The sequence below is a fragment of the Micromesistius poutassou genome (genome assembly GCF_964030765.1).
Source record: "Micromesistius poutassou genome assembly, chromosome: 4".
NCBI classification, from domain to species: domain Eukaryota; kingdom Metazoa; phylum Chordata; class Actinopteri; order Gadiformes; family Gadidae; genus Micromesistius; species Micromesistius poutassou.
In genome coordinates this window covers 4060216-4085201 of record NC_140274.1, presented here as the reverse complement: position 1 = coordinate 4085201, position 24986 = coordinate 4060216, and the positions used below count along the sequence as shown (strand labels likewise).

The 24986-nt window shown below is 45.8% G+C and overlaps 2 protein-coding genes and 1 pseudogene across 3 annotated transcripts in view; 1 reads left to right on the top strand and 2 right to left on the bottom strand.

The window, feature by feature from the left end:
* Nucleotides 1-7061, bottom strand: part of LOC311342392 (roundabout homolog 2-like) — a gene marked incomplete at both ends in the record, with an annotated part of 26135 nt that extends 19074 nt beyond the window's left edge. The window contains 2 exons of the mRNA XM_084467232.1: nucleotides 522-848; nucleotides 6998-7061. Coding sequence (XP_084323358.1) covers nucleotides 522-848; nucleotides 6998-7061 — 391 coding nt within the window. The remainder of the gene's footprint in view (nucleotides 1-521; nucleotides 849-6997) is intronic.
* Nucleotides 7062-14883: 7822 nt separating this feature from the next.
* The window catches only part of esamb (endothelial cell adhesion molecule b), a gene marked incomplete at both ends in the record, with an annotated part of 50297 nt that continues 40194 nt past the window's right edge, over nucleotides 14884-24986 (top strand). The window contains one exon of the mRNA XM_084466702.1: nucleotides 14884-14938. Within this exon, the coding sequence (XP_084322828.1) occupies nucleotides 14884-14938 (55 nt within the window). The remainder of the gene's footprint in view (nucleotides 14939-24986) is intronic.
* LOC311342330 lies at nucleotides 22168-23558 on the bottom strand (annotated as a pseudogene). The gene has a single exon. The product of its transcript is annotated as an uncharacterized misc_RNA (transcript).

Below are 24986 nucleotides of genomic sequence, written 5' to 3'. Positions count from 1 at the left end.
AGACACACAAAGGAAAACTCACACACACACACTCAAACACACTCACACACACATACCCCAAACACACACACACACACACACACACACACACACACACACACACACACACACACAACCCAAACACACACACCTCTTTCCCAACACATCACAGCTACACTTTCATATGATCTGACTCTGTACATAAACATCTGACAGCCCCACCTGCTCATCTTCCGGCTCCACTGGCATAGACACACACAGAAAAACTGCCCCCCCCCCACACACACACGCACGCACGCACGCACGCACACACACACACACACACACACACACACACACACACACACACACACACACAGAAACACACACACACACCCCAAACACAATCACACACACACACACACACACACACACACACACACTCAAAACACCCCCAAACACACACGTCGTGACACACGCGTGTCAGGGGTTACCAGACACCCATCCACCACCTCCTCCTCCTTTGCACCGCGGGGGGGGGGGGGCGGGGGGGACGTGCTTACTTGCGACCTCCAGCGAGGCGTTGCGGCTGATGGCCTCCCCCAGGTGGTTGCGGGCCACGCAGGTGTACACGCCCTCGTCGGGCTTGCTGCGGCGGCCGTGCACGATGCGCAGGAAGAAGAGCGAGCCGCTGGGCAGCAGCATGCGGTGGGAGCGCGGGTCGTCGCGGTCCGTCTCCACCCGCTCGCCGTCCTTGTACCACTCGACGAGGGGCGCCGGCCGGCCCTCCGCCTTGCAGTTGAGGGTGGCGGGCTCGCCCTTGGACACCACCAGGTCCGAGGGGTGCTCCACGATGCGGGGCGGCGAGTCCTCGAAGCGGGACCTGGACCCTGGGGGTAGGGGGCGGGGGGGGTTTAGAGAGTTATCCTCACTGGTGTGTGCGTGTGTGTGTGTGTCTGTGTGTGTGTGTGTCTGTGTTCATGACATGCGTGTATATTCATAACGTGTGTGTGTGTGTGTGTGTGTGTGTGTGTGTGTGTGTGTGTGTATTCACGACGTGTGTGTTTGTATTCATGCGGGTAAGGATACAAACATGTGACTCATCTCTGAGTAGAGAGAAGGCAGTACATAAAGCACCTTTTACTTTATTTCTGTTTTGCCTGGGGGCGAGGCTTCATGACGTTCGTTCATTCTTATTTTCATGTTGATGCTATGTTCCCGGGAGCATGTCATCAGCTATGTTACACACGCGTGGAACGCGGTCTTTAGGTCATTGAATTAGATGTTCTCCCTCCAGAGTAGCCATCTGTCTCATTCAATAAGGACCAAAGACTCTACTTAGCTGTCTGCGTGGTACTCTATCTGACCCACTGCGAGCAGCGCTTCTTGTCAAGCTGTGGCAGACACAGCCCTGACAAGAACGGCTAATGGACAGAGCATCTATCATTCAGCATGTCTGCACGGTGAGGGACGGGATGAATATGCAAGGTGGGAAGCAGAGTATGAGAAGATGAGATGAGGGGAGGGTGAAAGGGTGAGACAGTGAGAGGGTGAGACAGTGAGAGGGTCAGGGAATGAGAGGATAAGAGGGTCAGGGGATGAGAGGATGCAAAGATGAGAGGATGAGATTGACAGAGAATTCAGTGACCTGTACGTTTAGGGAGAGGGAATACCCACAATACTGAGTGAGAGAGTGAGAGAGAGGGAGGTAAGGATAACTCCCAAATCCCTTCTCTGTCCCCTTCTCTCTCTCTCTCTCCTATATTGGTAACTCATTCCCTCTCCCTCCTTCACTGTCTGCTTTCTCACTCCATCTCTCTCTCTCCATCTCTCTCATCTCTCTCTCCCTTCCCGTGGACATGGTTCTCTCTCTCTCTCTCTCTCTCTCTCTCTCTCTCTCTCTCTCTGACTACACCATGTCCCTCTCTCTCTTTCTGACTCACTCTCTCTCTGATTATACTATGCCTCTCTCACTCCTTCTCCATGTCTCTCTCCCTGTGTCTCGTGGGATCCATTACTTCCTCCCGGGTTGTCAGGGTGAAGACGATGACTTCAATCCTGGAGGCCCGGGCTTTTAGAGCAAAACGGAGGAACAGTGCGAGGAACAATGTGCAACAGTTATCCGATAAATAATTCAAGGGGCTGTCTGCTTTCACTTTCAGGTCGAGGGAACCCACCGATTTTTTAAAAGAACAAAATCATATTGCCAGATGGTATTTTTAGATATTATCCCCAGACGCGCAGGGCATAATTGTTTACAGTGCCGACCGAGGCTTTATCTCCGGATATAATCTTGACTACTCAAAAGTCAAGCAAATCCTCAGTTTTGCCTCTGATGGGCGGCCCAGTCTCCTGTGTGCAGCCTAATGGTATGCAATGCAATGCTGAAAAAAATGCAGCTGCACTGCATTAAAAAACAATCTGAGGCAGCGGGCTAAATCCTCACTTTTGGTTGTAAGCAGATTTATGATGTGCATTTAATCTAATGTGGACTGACTTGATCAGCATCAGAGAGGAACATGAGCAACATGGCCGCCGGCCTGCGGTAAACCCTTTCTGAGAGCAGAGTCATCACTAAGACATTAGACATGGCCTACAACACTCCTGGAACCCGGCGCCGTGGAAACCCAGCCATGTGCGGCAAACACAACACGTTGTAATCTGAAAAACCAAATTCAAATGCCGTGTCCTTTAATGTGTGGCATGACACCTTTCCCTTTAAACTCTGACATTTGGCGGTGGCGGCGTTACCCCATAATGGAGACTGCAGCCGTGATAAGACGTGACATTTGACTACATGCACCTCAGAAGAGACGCAACGTTGAGGAGGGAGAGGAAGACGAAGGAGTAGAAGACAACGTGGTACTATAAGTATTCCAACTTCTCTTGCATAACTTTGAGATGTTAACGCTAAATTTTACCTTATTGATACTCGGAGAGAAGGATTTATTAAACATTTCACATCCGCTGGCAGAACCAAAATATCACATCTCCCCATCAGTCTGGTATGTAAGGCCGCCCTAGTTTCACACATTCTGTTTTTATGGTCTACAGCTTTGATTGCGTTGTCCCATTCCATTGTTCGATGAAATACTAAAGGACTAAATGCTGTTTCATCATTGCACCATCCTGCTTCTCATGTGCCATTCGGATTCTTTGTCCTTGTACCAATTAGGACTTTTAAGCACTGATTTCTTTATTCTACCGCACTGAATAGACAATAACCTCTACCATTAGATGAAAGCTGAATGCCAGCACACCACCCAACGCTTTGATGAGCCTCGAGGGAAACTGCCAAACTGCCCTGTTGGGGACTCGGAAAGCTAACAGCTACCAAGCTAATCTATTGTAAAAAAGCACACCTAAGTGATACCTAAACTACCAAATGTGTCACTTGTCAGTTAGGAAGAAGCATAATTGCTTCGTCAGACAGCAATAAAGGAATGGAAAAACAGCTTCGGGCCCTGGCGGCTGTCGACGAAAACAACCCGCACGACCAAACGACAACTCTGCAATCACCGGATGATTCCACGCCACCTTGGGCATCAACCACTCTCCCGCGCTGCCCGAGGAGACTTTGATGTATATTCAGGGTCATGTTTGATTCATGACAGGATGATTGCGGGACCGCTCTTGGACGCACAACCGCAGGGAGAAGGAGAAGAAGAAAAAAACACCCTGTCAGCCATGTTTGTTTTGACAAAGACGACAAGGTGTAGCTCCAGATTGCTACTCCATAAGAGTGTGTCGCCGCTCAGAGATGAATCACAGGCCATTACACCGTTTAAACTCAGTTTAATAAAAACCTTGGAAATAAGAAAGTGTGCACTCAAGAGGAGGAAGCAAAGGCATTTACTTAAGGTTGTTTATTAGCTTGAATGATCTGAACGAAACTGTGACATTTTGGGCCTGACAACTATTTCGTTTTAAATATTGGAATAGGTGAATGACAAGTGCTGCAAGTTAAAGTCAAACGCCACACGTGCTGGAAAAAGTTCTGAAATGGACTGCATCGTGCGTTTATTCAGTTTATTCATTCAATTTAATTGCCTAGTACTTCCGAATTCTGAAATGTCATCGCACCTGAAAGGATATGGTTGAACACAATTGTTAAGAAATTGAGCTTCAGCTTAGTCTTATCTCTGATATTGAAGCGGGACCTTGAAGCGTATAGTGTGTGTGTGTGTGTGTGTGTGTGTGTGTGTATGTGTGTGTGTGTGTGTGTGTCTGATTGTGTGTCTGTGATTGTGTGTCTGTGTATGTGTCTGTGCGTGCCTGTGTGGGTGCCTGCGTGGGTATGTCTGCGTGTGCGCGGGTTGTTTTTCATCCGAGTGCGACAACAACTATGACTTTGGGAATGTGGGTTTGAATGTGCGGCGGGGGCGGTGTTGGATACGAGGCACCCAAGACTGACAAACAACAGCAAAGCCTTCAACCACGGTTGAAATCATCATATGTATATGTTGTTCCGTGGCTCCTAATGACAATAAACCGACATGGTCGCTGTATTCACCAGGGCTCTCGGAGAGCCTAGCTAATAACGGGTTCCACTGACCGTAAGCCAATGAACAAAATACCATACGCAATATAAGAGGCTTCTGCACACGCAGGAATGAGCACCTACCACGTCCATTAAGATAATTGCATCTGATGTATTAAGGAAATTCACATTTACATACAGAGAAAAATTTAATATTTGTGCAAGCAAGCCGGCGAACCGTCACATTGAAAGAAGCCTATTATGGGGAAACATTAGGCCATGACAGACAAGCTAATACATTTGCCCTAATTGCAAACTCCCACATGTTTGCCCATGGCCTCCTCACATACTTCAGCCTTGTTAACCATTGGAGGGAGTTAGCATGATGTTGGCTAACGGGAGACATAAAGATCATGTATCCACTCCAGTTGATTCGGGCTATATTTGGCGTATGTGCTGCCAGCAACTGTTACATGATGTGGGAGGGGAGGAGGAGGTGGATTAATTAATATTGTACAGATATTAACCCCGTGTCAGTTGCGTTGTCCCCCGGGGGCCAGATGTGTGGTCCTGTCACGCTGCATGTGTGAGAACAACAGAACGGAGCGGAGAGGGACGGCACGTCCTCTCCAAGAGGGTCTCTGCCCAACCCTTCAGTGATCCATTAAAGCTCTCCAACAGCGACCCTGACAGCTCACAATGCACCCTGAACACACTCTGCTGTGTGTGGTGTGATCCTGCAGCGCGGGGCGATCCGCTCCGCTCTCAGGAGCAAGAGCAAGTGGGGACTTGTGTTAACCACAACACAAGTCCTCCCGGCCCTTCGGGATTTCTCTTCCCCATCATCCCCATCATCATTTGCATAATTGAAAGAGGGCGGGAAAACGTTCCCTTGTGGATGTGGTTCCCGGTCTCTGAAGGACGGGCTTGATGTGCCAGCGGGCTCTTGATCTATATATCAACAGAAAGTTGAGATTGAATTGGATTTGGCAGAGTGCGTGTTCTCTCCCTTTGTCAGCCCGTCTCACCCCCCACCCCCCACCCTTGCCTATTTATTTCAGTGATGTCATCACCGCCAGCGGTACCCTGAAGAAGATGGTCGTCGACAGCCGGTCACATGACGGCGGCCGCTGGCGTGTTCCAGTGCCAGGCGAGCAGGGGGCTCGGTGCTGCTGGTTGTATCTGCAGCCATCTCGTCAGGCCTGGGCTCCGGAGAGGCTTTAGTGTTTAGTGTTTATGGCCGTATTAGTCACTCCAACGTACAGGAGGAGAGCCTGGACACCAATTACTGGCCCGGAGAGAGTGGTTTGGCACTGATTACTATCAGCAGCCAACACGTCAACAGCTTGCTTCAAATTAAGCTTGGGTCACGTAAAAAAAAAAAGGGGAAAAACAGCTCAATGACTTATATTAGGGCTACTGATGGCAAAGTCAATACGCCTGTGTGTGTGTGTGTGTGTGTGTGTGTGTGTGTGTGTGTGTGTGTGCGCATGTGAGAACCCTTATGTGTGTGTGTGTGTGTGTGTGTGTGTGTGTGTGTGTGTGTGTGTGTGTGTGTGTGTGTGTGTGTGTGTGAGACGTGTGTGTGTGTGTGTGTGTGGGAGACAGGAGATGATGCAGCCTATAGTGATATAGGCCGGGCGCCCTTGCGGGGAGAGATAGCCAGAGCTGTGGTTTAATGACAGTACTTAAGCAGTTTTGTGAATGAGGCAATCTCAAAGAAGGGCCAAGAAAATTGCTTATTGACTGGATAAAACAGATTTGCTGCACAAATTATCATTATAACCAGTGGTGTAACAAAAAGCTGTTGATTATAATAACATTTATTAGGCCATACATTAATATTTAATGAAGTGTATTATATTCGCGTGACTTTCTAATTGGCAATACATTATACTATGTTAAAATAAATCTCTGGGGCTCAGGGCAGGCTACCGGAGAAGGCGTTGATTCTCCGGCCTGTGGGAGCGCTCTGACTGGGCATAATGGCTTTATAACTGATACATGACGTAAGAAGTAGACCAGCAGAATACTTGAAACAGGTGGTGGTCCATCCTAATGGCTACACTGACGATGACTGCTTCATCATTGCAGTAGTTTCCCTAAATTACATTATGTTGTACTAGGCCTACTGTGTAGTAAATTAGTCGTTTTGATCGCACTGGGTGATCCCGTTTCCCATTTTTGTATTAGGCCTACGTTGTAATTGTAGCCCCTCGTGTACGAGAACTATAATTGATTGTTGAAATCTAATAGTTTGGTTCTAATCGTTTCAGCAAAACATTTAGAGGATGATTTGATTATGGGAGACATGAGACATGAGATATATATATATAGATATATAGATATATAGATATATAATCATATACATAATCAGATATTTCACTGCACCCTACTGTGTGTGTGTGTGTGTGTGTGTGTGTGTGTGTGTGTGTGTGTGTGTGTGTGTGTGTGTGTGTGTGTGTGTGCGTGCGTGCATGTGTACGCGCGCGTCTGTGTGTCAGTGTTTGCGTGTGCGCGTATAGTAAAATCGCCGTAATTATAGAAATGATTCCTTACCTGAGGCGACAGAAACGGAGGAGGAAAGCAGGAGCAGAATTATCCCGGGGTGGACGTCCATCATCTCGGCTTCAGGTCCGCTACTCGCTCCCCCGCGGGTCCCCTCGCTCCGGAGTGAGAGTTGTCTTAGACGTGCCCACCAGGTCGGCCAAAGCGAACAAACAATCCCCACTGAGAGAAACACTTGGGAGTGGATGAAATCACGCTGCCAAACTTTGGCAACTCATCGACCCCTCAATCATGGCTCCGTCTTCCAGGTAAGCGTTCAGTCACTCAAGAGTCATTTCTCTGTGCTCGCGTGGTCCCCACACCGCGGTGGTCAGCTCATCGGGACGTCAGCGCCGTCATGGGAAGATCCAGGTCATGCAAGAATCCCGAAAACTAGCCTACACACACTGTGTGTGTGTGTGTGTGTGTGTGTGTGTGTGTGTGTGTGTGTGTGTGTGTGTGTGTGTGTGTGTGTGTGTGTGTGTGTGTGTGTGTGTGAGTGTGTGTGTGTGTGTGTGTGTGTGTGTGTGTGTGTGGTTTAGTTGGAGGTTTTCCCCCGCCGGCTGACTCTTCTGCCGCTAGCCGTCAGCTCACTGACGTCCACACGCTGAACTGCACACACCCCGCAGTCCGCAACACATCCTCGCCAATCTACGGGAGTCTATTCTTTAAAGAGACAGGCTCGTGCGCTCTGTGCTCTCGACGCGTCTGTGTGTGTGTGTGTGTGTGTGTGTGTGTGTGTGTGTGTGTGTGTGTGTGTGTGAGAGAGAGAGAGAGAGAGAGAGAGAGAGAGAGAGAGAGAGAGAGAGGAGAGAGAGAGAGAGAGAGAGAGAGAGAGAGAGAGAGAGAGAGAGAGAGAGAGAGTGTGTGTACTGTTTCTTATTATAGTAAAAAAAACAACTGGGACTGATAACGTCTTCACAGTGTGACTGAAACACATGAAAGTCAATAAAAAAAACGAATTACCATAGGCTACCACTAACAAATTAAAAAAACAAATACGTGATTATCATAATGCTTTTAAGGAAAACCAAAACCGATTCTGGCACGGTGTATTTTACTGCCTCTTCCATTTAAAAATGTCCCATCTCCTGCCCCCACTGATGTACTTTAGCTGCTTCCCTTCCCAGTCAGAGTGTCTCTTCTCCCGCGCCCTGCGAGACGCAGGAGTCGGGATGTTGCTCTCGGTGTGACTGTGTGTCGTGCCGGTCAATGCGGCTGCGGTCCTCCGCGGCTCTGCTGTGATTCTGTCAACTGTGATTCATTAAGCAGCTGTTCCCTCACACCCACTCTTCCTCCACATTGATCCGCAATCTGCCTCACCCCTTGAGGGGGACACGGACACACGGCTCCCTGGGGTGCGCTGATGGTGGTGGTGGTGGGTATCGGCTCTGTATCGACCCCCATCCTCCCACTCACCCTGTCCCCCCGATACCCCAGCAACACCCCACTTTTTGATGACCCTGGCTTGTGCTACATGGGGGTATTGTCTGCATGTCAAGGCCAGAGGAGCCCCCTCGTGATGGAGAGGTGTTGGGGGTGAGGTCTGGCGTCTGCCCGGCCATTGTCCCCCTGAATGGGGCTGGAAACGGGGGGGACACAACAGAGGGGTGCAGATGTCTGCGAGCGGGGGCGGGGCGACAAAGAGACGCCACAACGCCATCAATCTGCAGGCAGCAATGGAAGAGTGTGACTCGTAAAACCAGAGGGAGGCAAGGAGCCTACATGAGAGTAGAGAAAGAGAAGACTAGAGTAGAGTTAGAGTAGAGTTAGAGTTAGAGAAGAGTAAGAGTTAGAGTAGAGAAAGAGAAGACTAGAGTAGAGTTAGAGTAGAGTTAGAGTTAGAGAAGAGTAAGAGTTAGAGTAGAGAAAGAGAAGACTAGAGTAGAGTTAGAGTAGAGTTAGAGTTAGAGAAGAGTAAGAGTTAGAGTAGAGAAAGAGAAGACTAGAGTAGAGGTTAGAGTAGAGGTTAGAGAAGACTTGGAGTAAGAGAAAGTAAGTAAGATTAGAGTAAGAGTGGAGAATAGTAAGAGAAGACTAGAGTAGAGTAAGAGGCAGAGAAAAGTAAGTAAGAGAAGAGTCAGTAAGAGAAGAGTAAGTGTAGAGTAAGAGTAGAGTTAGAGTAGGAGAAAAGCGAGTAAGAGAAGAGTAGTAGTAGAGTAAATAAGGGAAGAGAAATAAATAGTAAGTAGGAGAAGAGTCAGTAAGATGTGAGTCAGTACGAGTCGAGTAGGAGAAGTTAAAGTATGAGTAAGTAAGAGAAGAGTCAGTAAGATAAGTGTGAAGACATTCTGGGTTTATACTCCAGTCTGGCTGGGGGCACTTTCTCTACCAAACAACACAACACCTTAACAGCTGTGGAAACAAATGCAATTACTCTGTGTGTGTGTGTGTGGGGGGATGTGTGTGTGCCTGTGTGTGTGTGTGTGTGTGTGTGTGTGTGTGTGTGTGTGTGTGTGTGTGTGTGTGTGTGTGTGTGTGCGTGCTAACATATGAATGCGCGTCTTTGTGTGTGTGGATGTGTGTGTGTGTGTGTGCATATGCACGTATGCATGCCTGTGTGTGTTTGTGTGTGTGTGTGTGTGTGTGTGTGTGTGTGTGTGTTTATGTGCGTGCCTGCGTATGCATGCCTGTGTGTGTTCTAGTGTGTGTGTGTGCGTTCTAGTGTGTGTGTGTGTGTGTGTGTGTGTGTTCTAGTGCGTCAGCACAGCTAGGTGGTACAGATGGCGGGATGGGACAGACTGTCTGTCTGGGGGTGAAGAATGTGACATGTGACATTCAGGGGTTGACCTTTGAGCCCCAACGGTCCTGACCTTCTGGGGCTATTATCAGCAGCTGGATCTATTTCCTCACCAGAACTCCACTTTCACGTGCTCCTTTGTCCTGTCGGCCTTCTCCCACCGCATTAGTATGACATTACATACGTTACAAGCATTAGCACCCACTGACAGCTCCTACGTGGGGGGGCATGTGGCTCAGGAGGTAGCGTGGGTTGGCTGGTAACCGCAAGGTTGCTAGTTCGCTCCTCCTGTGCCGAGGTGTCCCTGAGCAAGGCACCTCACCCTGACTGCTCCCGATGAGCTCTTTGTTTCTTTGCATGCTTGACTCTGCCGTGAATGTGTGTATGAGTGGATGAATGTTAGGCAATATTGTAAAGCGCTTTGTGTGGCCACTGGTTAGAAAAGCATTGTATAAATGCCGTCCATTTACCATTTCTCATTTAACGTTTCACCCCACCTCCCTATCTCTCTTTGCTCTTCCGTCCACAAAGGCCCAAAAGCCCTTTAAAGATTCCAACATCTAAACACTAGTTTACAACCCCGACACAAACCAATCCCACCATCCCCAGCCCCGGTAATGCTGCTCAAGCTGTGTCCACTCCTCACCCCATGCAGCTGGCTCCTGCTCTCCACAGCACACAGAGAGCTGTGAGGCTGCAGGTACACAGTTGGTTCCTGTTTGCCTTTCTAATCGCCGCGACTTCTACTTCTATCGTTTTCCTCTTCTTTATAAGAGGATCCTCCATGCTAGGCATGCTATCTGCCTCGTCAGCAAATACCGCTATTCACAGAAGGCAAGGCTTTCATTATCCAGCTGTGTGTGTGTGCCTGTGTGCCTGTGTGTGTGTGTGTGGGCCTGTGTGTGTGTTTCTGTGTGTGTGTTTGTGTGTGTGTGTGAGTGTATTTATACCTCATCTGCCTTTGTGTGTGTATTGTGTGTGTGTGTGTGTGTGTATTGTGCATGAGTTTGTGCATTTTTACATCATTTGCTTGTATGTGTTTATGTGTATGTGTGTGTATATATCAATCATCTGCCTTTTGTGTGTGTGTGTGTGTGTTTATTTCTGTTTGTGTGTTTATGTGTGTATAGATACATCATCTGCCTTTTGTGTCTGTGTGAGTGTGTGAGTGTGTATGTGTGTGTATTATGCATCCGCTTTAGTATTTATACATCAACTGCTTGTGTGTGTGTGTGTGTGTGTGTGTGTGTGTGGTGTGTTTCCACTACTGCAACTTGAAGACCTTGAGGTTACGCGTGAGACTCCTGGGGGTTATTTATAGACCTTGCAGCGTACTGGAGGGCGGGGCCACAGCAGGTCATTTACATCCCCGCCCGGGAGTGCTAAGGTAAGCACGTTAATATCACACCTCCGACGTTTGGCCTCCAGCCCAGAGTGTCTCATCTGCCTGAGACCTTGGCGGAAGACAGCAAGCTCGCGGTAGGTAGGACACAAAACACATCCGCTTTTCATCAAGCCCTGGAGAGCCAAATAAAACAGGTCGATCGTCTCAAAGTTTGGAGTTTGTCGTAAGCACCTGCGGCAGCAGCCACGGCCTGCTTATTGGGAAGGGATTGGGAGGGCTAACGACCCCTCTGCTGAGTGTCTCTTAATTACAGGGCCGCCATGGTGTTTGTAGCAATGAAACAAATTACCGCTCAACCGTCTGCGTCTGCAGCTAAACGAGAGGGGGTGAAGGGAGCGAAATGACGAAATGAGTGGGTGAAGGGAGATCACTGATGTAATTGCCACTCATGTTTAACAGCTCTTTGGGACTAGGTCTGTGAGTGACATCACGCGCGTGGAGAATCGTTCCCTTACACCCAATCCACCACCACCGCCATACTGTGGGGAATAAGGTATTTTGAGGGCCAACTTTTTTTCCACCACCTTTCAATTGCTGATGCAACAATCCCTAATCCGGTGGAGCTGTGTGTGTGTGTGTGTGTGTGTGTGTGTGTGTGTGTGTGTGTGTGTGTGTGTGTGTGTGTGTGTGTGCGTGTGTGTGTGTGTGTGTGTGTGTGTGTGTGTGTGTGTGTGTGTGTGTGTGTGTGCCTGCATGTGTGTGTGTGTGTGTGTGTGTGCTTGTTCCCTAAAAGCAAGGGTGACAGTGTGTCTCTCTGACTGAATTTTTTCCTTAATTCCATCCTCTTTCTCCTTTGACTCTGATAATCTGAGTGGCAGTAGGACCATGCATATTCTAATTGACTATAAGCTGAGTTGGCCAAAAGAATATGTCACAATATCAACAGGGGCTCAAGGAGGATAGGAAGAGGTACTTAACACTGATTACTCTAATTACCACTGGAAATCCCTCCAAATCCAACAGAAGGGCATGGATGAATGAAAGGAAAGAGTCTGTGCCAGTATGGGTGATGTTTTTTTAATTATATTTTTTTAATGCTTAGCGTGCCCCCTGCAGGCCATTGTTGGACATTACTTGCATTTACTCCGTTTTTGCTGAAGGGCACCTGAGCAGCACCGGGAGCTTAGTACCCTTACTAGCGGAAGGTTGAATGATGAATGATGAGGTTAAATCGTGAAATGCTTAAACGTGCTGCTTTGTCAGCTAGAATTCCACTTCCCTCTTTGCTTTTTCAAATGAAACGTCACGCCTGAATGCGATTACACAGTCAAATAACACACTTGATTATTATTTTATTTATTTGTTTGTTTTTATTGATCATTAAAACACATGCTGGTAGTCCATCTAGTAATTTTCATTATTTCAGCAAGGCCGGTTTATGAGGACAGTCCATCACAAACATTGCATCTTTGCGATAATACACTTGAAATCTTATTCAACCAGAATTTCTCACATGACCGACATGATGAAATTAACTAATGAATAATTGAAAAGGGATTATCCATTTTGTTACATGAGCAAGTTCACATAATGCCTAATAAAATATATAAGATAAGATATTCTCTGGAGATGGTAATTGAAGTAGATGAAACGGTAGCAGTGATATGTCTGATAGTACTAGACTAGTCGTAGTAGTAGTTGTGACCACTAGATGGCACAAAGTAATCATTGGACGCCCAAATAGAAAACGGATTCGCTTTCATCTCTGCCACACGGAGAAGGACAGGTGATCCTGACAACATGGGATCCAGACACCGTCACAAAGGTTAGAGGATGTTCTGGAACAAAGCACACACACACAGAAATACCCCTTTGAAAGGCATGCTATCAGGCTCTGACCAGTCAAGGCCACGGACTATATTTCATTTCCTGGCACTGAGATAAGGGCCCCTCCATTATCTAGAAGTTGAACAAAAAGCTTGTTCAGGAACGGTTTCGAGCCCTGAGTTCGAGTGCCGTCATGATCCACCGAGTCTGATACATAAACAAGTTAAGAGGAGTCCATCTGTCTTCGGTATTTCTTTAATACAGAGTACAATTTTTTTAGGAACTGTGCTGCAGGTTGATGCACAATCAATCATTTTAACAAACTAGTAGCTTAGTTTGTGCCTGAAGTAGTATTGGATGATGGCTTCTTTAACATAGGTGAAGGTGGACAACGCTTAAATAGTTAAGAATAGATATTAGTTCTGATCTTTGCCTTTTTTATGGATAACGGAAAAGGGCTCTGCTGGGTAGGCTATAGGCCTACTGCACACTGTAGGCCTGTAGTTATTGAAGGGCTACATTGAAATAAACCTAAATAATCAAATCAAATAATCCTCACACACCATTTGATGATTGATTATAAGAACCACTTTAATAAAATAATAATATTGCAGTCAGTTTTGAAAGAGCAACACACAAACCAATGTTTTTGTGACGGGGACATAGTTGAAATCAAGGTCAACCGACGTACTTAAGAAAAAAAACTGCAGAACCGCAAGAAAATGCAATATGGTGTATTTCATCCGTCCCATGCCATTACTAAAACAATACCCGGGCCGAGACGCCATAAATATTTCACCTGACAACCCATTTATGAGGGCCTACCTGCCGTCAGAGCTACATTAGCCTACGATGTGAAGAAGAGAATACAGTGGTTGTTATTCACTGCTGTCTGGGGATTGGAGCCTTATCACTTGAGTCTGCTTTCTTGAAATATAGGCTACTTTGCAATATATATCAAGGAGTTATAATTGCATTGGCACTACTATGGTATAATAAATGTGATGCCTACAGCATGATTCCATTGTTGTTGTTTTATAGAATTATTCTTATAAGAACTATTCTTCTTCATAATTGATTCTTAATCTGGATTGTATTATATGGTTTATATCATGTGTTTTCATTGTTTATAAAATGTATCTTTGTCTCTAAGTTACTCTTAACATAGCTTTATATATGCACCTTACTGCATATTGCATGTCTATAGCAGCCTATTGCATATTGCAACATGTGCACGTAGCCAATGAAAGTCATGTTCAGTGTTTTAATATGTTCGCAGCCTGAATGCATAAACGTCACAAAACCTGACCTTGCCAAGACTAAAGAATTACCCGGGCCGCACAGTTAATATAGGCTACACTCATTCACGCATTCATTAGGTGGGCATACACTCATTCACGCATACATTAGGTGAGCATACACTCACATAAAGTAACCTATGCAGCTATGATGTGTAATTAATGCAAGGTTTTACAACCGGTTCTTGCTGTACCGGTTGTCCTTCTGCGCGGGGAGCCCCCGGTCATTAAGGCTAGGGGGCGCTCGCGAGCACGCGCAGGTGAATTAACGGTCGCGTGGACCGAGGCAGTGGAGGAGTACTACTCAGGAGCGCGCGGCACGCCGGTGGTGGAACGGGCAGTTGGTAAAAGTAAGTGTCGCTCCGCTGGTTTGAACCCCTCAGAAACCATGGAAACCTTCAGGAAAACAGTCTGGCGCTCGTCATGGTTGTAAAACAGCTCTACTAAAAGAAAAGCACCCCTGCGAAATGTCACCCGTTGACCGGGCAGGAGGGTAGAAGAAGGTAGAGACGTTTAGTTCACCTACAATGACCGACCTGTCTTAAGTAGTGCCTCGGCTTCGCGCTGAAACAGCAGCGTGCCTGTTGGTGAAGCACAGCGCGCGGAGGACCAGAGGAGCTCGCGAGTCGACCGAGGAAACCGTTTCCCAACCGTCTTCTGCTCTGGAGCCGCCGGTGGATGTGGGGCCATGGAGGTAAAGAGGACGTTTCACACCGTGCTGGCACTGATGTGGATGCTTCTAGGTAAGTTCGTTAAGCACACAGGTTGGTGGGTGAAGGAGAAGGTTTGGTGATACACGTTGACCGTTGTTGGTACACTTTTGTTTTTACAGTTTTGAAATGACTTTCTCTTCAAGTTTTACCCCAAGTGTGGTTCCTGGCAGTCATAGGTTATGTCCTAAATGTCGGCCTACTGTATGCCATGTCTAGTGTTTTAACTTGTTGGTAATGTGTGAGTTGGCTACTTAACCTTTAGACAGCTTTAACCTCTTTCTATATAACATTGTTGTTTTATAGGGCCATGCCATTAGTAGGCCAAGTGATGCAGAGAACATAAATGGGGGTGAAGACAATGCTCTGAGCGAAATAAACAGTTGCTCTCATTATATATTAAGCAGTCATATGTCATGTTATCCTTGTCAAGTCCGGCCGAATGTGCCTGTCTGCTCAATTCAGGGTTTTTTCCTTGAAACAACCCACTGTAATTTATGCACTTAAGACAAGGCAACAATTGAAATCACTCAAGGGTGGAACACCACTTGTGAATTGAGCTAAATGTGTAGGCCTACATGACTTCAGGAATTGTTATATTATTATTATAGGAACACCTGGTGAGTGGGGTAAAGTTTAGTGCTGACTGCCTGTCATATTCAGACAGGTCTGGCACTTATGAGGCAAACTTAGCAGAAGCTGACTGGCACATTCACTAGAGAAGACCCGTAGCTAATTAGCTTAGCCAGTTTAATAATCACATCCCATGTGGATGCTATATATAGCACACGAGAAGTGAGCAGCAAACCTGTCTGAGGTGTATCAGTCTTGTACTCCTCTTTTCTTATTTCTAAATGTATTGCTGGAATTTAATAAATTTTTTAACACACTTTGACTTGGTACACATTCATCCAGCAGAAGGTACACTGGGGATCGAACCCAGTGCGTTTGGCAGCCTGGAGTCAAACTCCATAGCCGTCTGCATGAATGGTCAACGTCCTACTGTATGATATTATCATTAACATTATATAAAAGCTAGTGTTTGACTCTTATTTGGTTTAATGTTCAGTTATCGAGCTGACAGAAAGAGTGGAACTCCCTCAAACTATTGGTGGTATTTTACCATCATCATAGATTTAAAAATATGTTCATTATTTCTCTCTGGTTGATCTCTTGGTTGAAGGCGGAACAGCTTTCCCAACAGGGCATTGTTAGTATTATAAGTTCAGCAAATCCAATTAAAGATTAAAATAAAGTGTGACTGGAAAACTTGGAAATGTATATAGTCTGTAACCACTCTGAGCAGAGCTCACACAAACAATCTTGAGTTACAAGTTCTGTTATTCCCAATTTTTTGTGTAATTAACCAATACAAGTATACAATGTGTGTTTGGTTGTGTTGAGCTGCAGAGAGGTGCAACAACAGGAGCATTGTGGAGGCTAATCTTACCTGCTGCCTAAGTCAAAAGGGTTATTGTAATCCACTGATGTTCCTTACTGTTGTTACCACGCACAAGGACAAATTACACACACCCGTGCCAGTTGTCTTGTCTGTAGAGATTAAAACGTGACCATTTAGTGACAAGGACTTGATTCCTTCCCACTGTTTGGCTTTGTGTGTGTGTGTGTGTGTGTGTGTGTGTGTGTTTTAACATACTCTGTACTCGGTAGTACCTTGTTTCTGTGATTATCCACTCTAGTCGCCATACATATGGAGCGAATACCATTTGAGTGCCACATAGGAAAAGAACATTGAATTATGATCCTAATCAACTTCCATTACAGTTTTTTTCCCAGTAGAGTGGACATAAAGGATTTGACTGGTTTTCTAAGACCCCAGGTTAATTGTGGTCATTGTCTATGTCAAGATGTAAATGAGCCAGGATTATTGTTCAACTCATCCCCTCTCGTGTTGGACGTGCCATCGCGAACTGGGCAGTTGGCAGGAAATTGACATCCATTATATTCCAACCAGTGGAAGCAGCTCCCATATAACTGCCCTAGCTTGGTTGTTTTGTCCAACAGCAACCACAAATGAACAAATCCACAATTTTATATTCTGTGTTGACACACCACTGTGCATGCTCATGGACTTAGATGAAGATGCTTCTACCTACATTCATACAACCGGAGACTAACACTGATTTGATTCAGAAGTAAATGCTCGGTTCACTTTGATTGTATTAGGTCAGAAACCTGAATTTTCTTCTTCTACCTTTAGAGAATAATAAGTGCCAAGGTAGAAGGCACATATATCTATTTTGAAAAACGCTGAATGTATCATTTCTTAGGTAGAACTAGGTCAACACAAATGTCACATGGTTTCCATACAGCAAATAAAGAAGTCAGTATGACAGACAAACAAACCACTGTTTCTAAGGATACATTGCCTATTCGCTTGCAAAGCAAATGTGCTTCCACATTCACCGGTTGCGATTACTTTCTCAGAGATTGCTGTGGGTGTTAAGCCTTATGCATTCTTTTCTGTTACGAAGCTAATGACCGTGCAAATTGTTCATTAGTTTTGTTCAAATTGAGCAGTTTTGTGGAAATATCAAGGCTGCGAAGGCTCCTCTGGTCAGAGGAGAATGATCAACAAAAAGCACTAAATTAAGCATTATTATTAGCTGCCTTTATCTTCTTTGGCAATTATGAATTCCACATTCTTCAGTTTTTCAATTTTCTTGGGTATGCGCAATACTAATAATGGGCTTTTCCCTGAAAAAGGATTACTATACTATTTCTCATCCTTCATCCTTCCATGACGGTGTCAGGGAGTTTCTGAATGACATTAATTATTACTTCTCCTGAAGTGTAATTAATTGGCCATAGCATAAAAAGTATAACACTTTCAGAGCAAATGTGGATGTCTTGCCGTTGGTAGCACTGGCTGTCATAGAGTTTCTTCTGCTCTTTTAAACTAATTTCAAAAGCTTTCAAGTGTCATTTTGTGCCTACAGGTGTAATATTACCGATAGAAAAATCTCTGTTCTGCTGGCTTTGGACCCACCTTGTCCAACTCACTGTGATGGTTTACGTATTGTTTTTTTACTTCAACCAAAATGGTTTACATTACATTTGTGTTACATTTGGGAAACACCTTTATCCAAAGTGGCTAACAAGGGAGAGTCTGAATAACCTTAGCATACAATATTCTATATACAATAAATATTATTTATGGATCCAGTTCATATACAGATATGTATATACTGCATACAAATCTGAAATGATGCAAAAACAGAAAGTAGGTCATTTGAATTGAGGCAAAGTTAAATTATTTATTCGATTTTTGATGACGGTAACAAATAATAGTCACAAATACCAGATGGCAATTGATGGATAAACTGTGTCATTCCATCACCAATTCACATGTAATAATGGTTGGAGTCCTATTGTACAGAGATGGGCATCTGTTGTTGAATCGACTTTCAGATTCCACAATTTTATGAAGGCCCAGTATTCTGTGTCAAAGCCAGCCAATAACTGAGACTTGACAGAATCCAATAACGACTCTTCTGTCATGTGACATTTTACCAGATATCAGTAGGGACTTGAATAGTGGACTGGACAGACATGCACGCACAAATGCACGCATTCACCCTGGCACGTCCACACACACACAAGCATGCATGCACACACACACACACACACACACACACACACACACACACACACACACACACACACACACACACAAGAATAATGGGTTATTCACATTAATACCTACCTACTTGTAGAGAAGATTTTTCTGTAAACCTTTATATCAAAGTAGAAATGTAATACAATGCAAAGATACTATATTTTTCTGTAATTGTACAATACAGCACATACTGCAAATTACGGTTACAAATATGCTATGAAAATCCAATCTATCTTAAGTTTAAAAGTGTTTTGTAACAGATTTCTTATATATAAATATGTAGGATTGAATAGTTGGAGCACTGTAAGTGTATTCTCTCAGCATGAATCATTAGCAAGGGTAATGCCCAGCTAGCTTCCAGGCAATTATAGCATGCTCCCTGCAGACAGACCTACCCCTAACTGATACAGTCAATACCTCATTAACTGCATTTGCATTGAGCTGCTGCTCATATTTACTTCTACATTTTGTGTGTGTGTGTGTGTGTGTGCTTGCAGTGTGTGCTTGCAGTGTTTGCTTGCACTGCATGCGTGCATGCCTGTCACAGCACAACCTGGGGAGAGAAAAGTGGTAAAAATCACAAGTAAGTGAAGCAGTTGGGGGTAGCTAACAACTGTCACATACAAGTGACAGAGTGAGTGAAATTCAGGTTTTTAATGGCAAGGAACTCCACATATAGACCCAGTGCAATGAGTCGTAATGAAACGTGGACTGGCTGCATGGATGCAGTAAAAGGTGCTGCCACTGCATTCTGACAAGAGCCCTTTCCCATCACGTCTCCAAGCCAGCCTCCATTTTCATTTGACTAATGATGCGGTCAGCTTCCGCCAGACTGACTTAGTCAGGCGTGGGCTCACCAGGGAGATGAAGCCATCAAGACACTTAGCCCCCAAACTCTAGCCCAATCAGCTCTTTGGGATAATTAGCTCGTCCTTTTGACCTTGCAGGTTTTTGTTTTTTCTTACGGACCTCACCTGCAAGTAAGTAAAATAACAGATTTTCTGAACATCGTGGGTTCTTATCTGATTTCATATCAGAAAAAAAAAACATGTGGGATGCAAACGTGTTCCAACTAGCATACGCTTCTCCCCTGCTGAGCGTAGCCATAAATGATGCATGTCGATGGGAGAGTGTCATTCGCACCCCCAGTGTAGGCGAGGGTCGTGACGCTCTGGACCAGGTGTGCTCTGGGAAAAAAAAAGCCGCACACACTAATGAGGTACATTCATGCTTTAAATGAGACCTTTGCTCCGATAGACATTCTTGGTCCGTGGGCTTCAGACACCCAGTGCCTACACACACAGTGAGCAGCCCAGATGCACAAACGCCACAAACTGGTGTTTGATTTACTCTGAGGTGGTGGTGGTGGTGGTGGTGGTGATGTTGCTCCTGCTGTAATTCCGGGCTACTGAATGTGTCAGCCATTGCCACGTGTGGCTCTTCTTCCCGGGCTAATGAGGCATGGCCAGTTGAAACACGCAGAGTTTCACAATCTATCACTTCTTGTTCTTGTTCTGCTAATTGCGAGGCAGTGTCACGCTTATAATTGGCAATTTTTTACACCACAGTTACTCCCTTCAAAGATGACAAGCCCCCTTATTGTTTGAGAATCACCAATCTCGGCCTGTCTTGCATCAGCATGTCAGAAACGTCCTTTGCCTTTATCCAAAAAGGGAGATTCATTTGTAAGGTTAAATGTTGTGTGAAAGGCATTGTGCTGGAAAAATGTGTCTTACCTCTTTTTAACTTTGGGGCTCTGCCGGAAGTAAACAACCTGTCTGGTGGCGGAGGATGAGGAGGATCTGAACCAGGGCAGTAAGAGACAATGGGCTTTCTGGAGTTGTGTAGGAAATGGGGTGGGTAGGGGCGGTATGCAGGCGATTGGTGGGCCTGGAGATTGGTTAGTTTCATAATGGCAGCTGATATCCCTGCAGAAGAGAGCGATTGATGGTCACCTGAGAGAGAAAAGGGGGAAGAGCAGATTTTTCTGCGGTTATTGTTTTATTTGGAAAAGGGGAGAGATCCGTGGAGAGATGGGAGATAAGTTTTCTCTTCAGGATTAAAAGCCTCATCATCTTTTACTGGTGGCTGGAGAGAGGGATAAGACCGTCTCTCAGAAGTCTTCTATCTTGGAGATATGGAGGGAGATGGAGGGTGGAGGCGTGGTCTAATGGAGGATGCATACTTGCCAACTCTCCTGATTCACGCGGGAGACTCCCGATTTTTAACCCTATCTCCCGCGATGCTTCCGGTCAGTAATTTCTCCCGTTAATCTCCCGATTTTACAGTGACGGAAACAAGTAAGATTGTGCGGGATTCGCAGTATCTGGCAACCCTGGCCTGTCTGACGTGACTCAGTCACTCGCTGGAGGCAGTGATATGCCAAGTATCGTTGATACTGACGGAAAATAATAAGATGAAGGAGAAGAAGTCGCTCACTGTGGTTTCTGTCTTCCCGCTCAGTTCAGCGTTCGTACAGAGATGGATAGAGTCCTTAAGTGACAAAGGGAACAAGGATTAAGGCATGGACGTTCAGAATCAGAATCAGAATCAGAATCAGAAAGGTTTTATTGCCAAATACATTTTCACATATGAGGAATTTTTCTTGTTTTTTTTTTTCAGTGCGCACGATATTTACAAACAATAAACAATAAATCAAGTGGTCCAATACAATTAGATATTCCAAAAATAAAAAAAAAATTAAAATTAAAATTAAAAATTAAAATTAAAAATTAAAATTAAAAAGATAATAATAGAATAAATTAAAAAGACACTCTATATACAAATGAACCGTAATAAGAAGAATTAGAGAAAAAATAAATATATATATATATATATATATATATATATACAATTGTGCAGAATGATGCAAGTAGTGCAAAAATTGTGTCATCATAGGCAGATGACGGGTGGTGGGTGAAGGGGGGGTAGTGTGCGTGTCAGTGGGGGTCCGGGGCCGTTGTTGATGAGGCCGGTTGCAGACGGGAAGAAACTGTTTTTGTGGCGTGAGGTTTTGGTCTTGACAGACCTCAACCTCTTGCCGGAGGGGAGTGTTTCGAACAGTTTATGTCCAGGGTGGGAGGGGTCCAACATGATCTTCCCTGCACGTCTCAGTGTCCTGGAGGCGTGCAGGTCCTGGAGGGACGGCAGGTTGCAGCCAATCACCTTTCCAGCACTGCGGATGATACGCTGCAGTCTGCTCCTGTCTTTGACCGTAGCAGCAGCGTACCAGATGGTGATGGAGGAGGTGAGGATGGACTCTATGATGGAGGTGTAGAAGTGCACCATCATAGTCTTTGGCAGGTTGAACTTCTTCAGCTGCCGCAGGAAGTACATCCTCTGCTGTGCCTTTTTGGTGATGCAGCTGATGTTCTGCTCCCACTTGAGGTCCTGGCTGATGACTGTGCCCAGGAAGCGGAAGGACTCCACAGTGTCGACTGGGGAGTCACACAGAGTGATGGGGGAGGGTGGGGCTGCATTCCTTCTGAAGTCTACAACCATCTCCACTGTCTTTAGAGCATTGAGCTCTAAGTTGTTTTGGCCACACCAGGTCACCAGGTGGTCAATCTCCCACCTGTAGGCAGTCTCATCACCGCCAGAGATGAGCCCAATGAGGGTGGTGTCATCCGCAAACTTCAGGAGCTTGACGGACTGGTGACTGGAGGTGCAGCTGTTGGTGTACAGGGAGAAGAGCAGGGGAGAAAGAACGCAGCCCTGAGGGGATCCGGTGCTGATGGTCAGGCTGTTGGAGACGTGCTTCCCCAGCTTCACATGCTGTTTCCTGTCAGACAGGAAGTCAGTGATCCACCGGCAGGTGGAGTCGGGCACGTGCAGCTGGGAGAGCTTGTCCTGTAGCAAGTTCGGGATGATGGTATTGAAGGCAGAGCTGTAGTCCACAAACAGGATCCTGGCGTAGGTTCCTGCTGAGTCCAGGTGCTGGAGGATGAAGTGGAGGGCCAGGTTTACAGCATCATCCACAGACCTGTTGGCTCTGTAGGCGAACTGCAGGGGGTCCAGGAGAGGGTCCGTGATGGATTTGAGGTGCGACAGGACAAGGCGCTCAAAGGACTTCATGACCACAGAGGTCAAGGCGACTGGTCTGTAGTCTTTGAGTTCTATGGGCCTTGTTTTTTTGGGGATGGGGATGATGGTGGAGGATTTAAAACAGGCTGGTACATGGCATGTCTCCAGCGAGGTGTTAAAAATGTCTGTAAACACTGGAGACAGCTGATCTGCACAGTGCTTGAGGGTGGAGGGGGAGACAGAGTCCGGTCCAGCTGCCTTGCGGGGTCCCTGCCTCTTAAACAGTCTGTTGACATCCCTCTCCAGGATGGAGAGAGGTGTCGGAGGGGGGGAGGGGGTCTCAGAGGTAGGCAGGAGAGGACATTCCTGGGCTCCTGCTGAGGTGGGGGGGGAGGGTGTGGTGATCTGGGGATGGTGAATGGGGGTACGGGGGATGGTAACAAGACTGCATTGTCTGTCGAATCTGCAGTAGAACTCGTTCAGGTCGTTGGCCAGGTGTGGGTCGTCGATGGAGTGGGGGGCAGACGGTTTGTAGTTGGTGAGCAGTCTCAGACCCTTCCAGACAGACGCTGGGTCGTTATCTGAGAACTGCTGTTGGAGTCTCTTTGAATACGAGAGTTTAGCATCTCTCACCGCCTTGCTAAACCTGTATTTGGACTCCTTAAACCGGTCTTTGTCTCCACTCCGAAACGCCTTCTCCTTTGCCAACCTTAGCTGTCCGAGTTCTGCTGTGAACCAGGGTTTGTTGTTATTGTAGATCACCCTGCTGCGAGATGGTACACAGCTGTCCTCACAGAAGCTGATATAAGATGTCACAGCATCTGTGTACTCATCAAGACTGTTGGTGGCAGACCTGAAAATGTCCCAGTCAGTGCAGTCCAAGCACGCCTGAAGATCCTCCACAGCCTCACTAGTCCACTTTTTAGTCGTCCTCACAACAGGTTTACAGAGTTTTAATTTCTGCCTGTATGCAGGAATCAGGTGGACCATGACGTGGTCAGAGTGTCCCAGTGGAGCACGGGGGACGGCGTGATAGGACTTCTTCAACGTTGTGTAACAGTGATCCAGCGTGTTCTCCTCTCTGGTTGGGCACTTAATGAGCTGGCGGTATTTGGGGAGTTCATGGCTGAGATTTCCTCTGTTAAAGTCACCGACAACAATAACAAAGGAGTCCGGGTTAGTCCGCTCCACGTCCAGTATCTGGTCACACACTCACCTAGTCTACCAATAAGCAATCGGATTGGTGTTAGTTTTATAAAGTTGTCAGTTAGTACTTTTGGGATTTTGAGGAGGGAAGGATGTATATATTTTTAATTTGATGTGCAATAAATACTGTGTACTAAATGCATTGCAGTGTAACAGCCTTATTATTTAGCCTTCTGGTACTCATTTTTTCATTGTCCTCAATGGTAAACAGAATCATTTATTGAATATCAAAGAAAGAAACATTTTCAGAAGAAAGTTCCTTCATCAGGTTTATAAAATTTTAAAAACTATTCAAATATATATTCGAATTTAGATTATTCGTTGACAGCCCTAATGTGTGTATCCCCACGTGTGTGTGTGTGTGTTTTTGTTAGGGCTGGGCAATAATGAACCAATATTGGTTAACCACTAACAAAACAAGGTTTTGTATAGTCATGAAATTTAAATATGATCTTATCATGATACCAAGTTTGATAGTCTCATATCTATTAAGTTTATTACATAAAATTTGAGGTTCAAAACATCAGAGTTAAAGGAAAACTTGTTCTGGTCTGAGAACAAATATCCATATACTTCAATGTAATGACCCTTTGGGATATTCAACAATTTCTTGGAACTTTCCCAATAAATAGCGTGATAATACTTTTTTCATAGTTGCCATAAATTAGATTTGTCACAGACAAGCAACAAATCGCCTCATGGACCATGCTCTATTACGTAATGTTTGGTTTGCACTGGCTCCTGCTCACGCTCAGCGACTATAAATTAGGTTTATGGTGTCTAACCAGAGGCTCTTAGAGGCCTCTGGATTGGTGTGGGCGGCTATAGAAGGTCCCTCAGGGCCAATCCTATAATGGTATGACATGTCTCCCACCAACCGACTTGCTGTCAGCATCCAAGATAAAAAATCTAATGATGCTCTGCCTCTATAGTGCCTGCTCGGCTGCTACGCTCAGCTCAGTGGTGAAGATTGAGGCTTTAATTGCGCCAGCCATTTCGGACGTCGTTCCCCACTATATAAACTCTGTTTTCTGGTTGTTTACCCGAGTGTGTTGCACTTCAACCGAGTCCTGATTTATTCAACGACAAGTTGAAGGAGCTAATTCTCCACAGTTGGTATCGCCAACCACCATGGCAGCCTTGAAAGTCAGTGGCTTCAGAGAACCCATTTCCTTCCAGGGTCCTGAACCCTGAGGTGGCGTAGCCGGACAA